This window comes from Emiliania huxleyi, assembly GCF_000372725.1.
Source record: "Emiliania huxleyi CCMP1516 chromosome Unknown EMIHUscaffold_1230, whole genome shotgun sequence".
Lineage (NCBI taxonomy): Eukaryota > Haptophyta > Isochrysidales > Noelaerhabdaceae > Emiliania > Emiliania huxleyi.
Window position 1 is genome coordinate 1 of NW_005201359.1, and position 1,514 is coordinate 1,514.

At 63.6% G+C, this 1,514-nt stretch overlaps 1 protein-coding gene across 1 annotated transcript in view; it reads right to left on the reverse strand.

The window, feature by feature from the left end:
- Positions 1–1,048: 1,048 nt before the first annotated feature.
- The window catches only part of EMIHUDRAFT_122349 (hypothetical protein), a gene marked incomplete at both ends in the record, with an annotated part of 2,911 nt that continues 2,445 nt past the window's right edge, over positions 1,049–1,514 (reverse strand). The window contains one exon of the mRNA XM_005789968.1: positions 1,049–1,285. Within this exon, the coding sequence (XP_005790025.1) occupies positions 1,049–1,285 (237 nt within the window). The remainder of the gene's footprint in view (positions 1,286–1,514) is intronic.

Genomic DNA, 1,514 nt, shown 5'->3' on the forward strand with positions numbered 1-1,514 from the left:
AGGGCCTCTCTCGGCTGCGTGTGCCGCCCATCGGCACGCGGGTGCGCAGACACCGCGCGACTCTGCCCGCTCGCTCGACCCTTTTGCCGCGAGAGGGCGCCGGCCGCGTGTAAGAGGTGGCTGGCGCCCTGAGGCGGCAATTGGTGGCGTGGGGAGTGCGGAGAACGCTACTGGCGGCGCGACAGGGCCTCTCTCGGTTGCGTGTGCCGCCCATCGGCACGCGGGTGCGCAGACATCGCGACTCTGCCCGCTCGCTCGACCCTTTTGCCGCGAGAGGGCGCCGGCCGCGTAAGAAGTGGCTGGCGGCCTGGCGCCCTGAGGCGGCATTTGGTGGGGTCAGCGTGCGGTGCTGAGTCTTACTCGTCGGCGCTGGGGCCAGATCCCAGCGCAGAACTCTGCAACGCTGGCATACAAACACAAGAAGACTAACCCTAACCCTAACCCTAACCCTAACCCTAACCCTAACCCTAACCCTAGGTCAGCGTGTGGGGCTGAGTCTTAGTCGTCGGCGCTGTGGGGCCAGATACCAGCGCAGAACCCTGCAACGCTGGCATATACAGACACAACCAGACTAACCCTGACCCTAACCCTAACCCTAACCCTAACACCCTAACCCTCTAACCCTAATAACCCTAACCTAACCCACCCCCCAACTCCACACCGCAAATTTGAAAGATCTTGATGAAAATCAGGCCCGACTGCAAATTTCTTCAAAATTTTCGCAGGCGCTCCGCGCCTGCAGATTTTGAAATAAATTCGACAAAATTGGTACCTGGCCCAACGCATAACGCTGCTCGCCAAACCGCTCTCGGCCCTCGGCCTCCGCCCCCCGGGCAAAGGGGGGACCCCGTGTGACACCAGTCGTTTTATCATATATCTCTTCGTCCGCCGCTTAAAGCCGTTGAGACGCCCTCCACCCTTGAGACGCACGCACGAACCCGACCGCGACCCCCGCACTAGACTAGAGAACGCCCGACCGCTCTCACTCTCCCACACTGACGCGCCATGTCCCATCGCTCCGCCCCTCTCCTCTCTTCGCGGGCGCCGCTCAGGCGGGCCCTCCTTGCGGCCCGGGCCCCACATTGACCATGCGCGGGTGCTCGTACTTGCCGACGTAGATGTCGCGCGTCAGCTCGCCGGGCGGCGGCGGCGTCGCCGCCTTGGCCTTGGCCACGGCCTCGTCGACGACCTTGCGCACGCGCTTCTCGATGCCCTTGACCTCCGCCTCGGTGGCGAGCTCCTTGTCGATCAGCCACGACTTGACGAGCGCCACAGGGTCGCGCGCCTACGTCGTATTTCCTTTTCAGTTTCGCCATGTGTTCCAGTCGGCACCATGTGTGGAAGGGTCGAGTGCGTCGGCGTCGGGGGTGTGCGTCCAGGATCGCGCGGTGCGTTCAGAGCGTCGCGTGGAGACACGGCGGACGCGCACGGGCTACGAATACGGTTGAACGCCGTTGGACACGGTGTCCCCCCGGGTGTGAATCGGAGGACACGGATCTGACGGTCCGCATCTA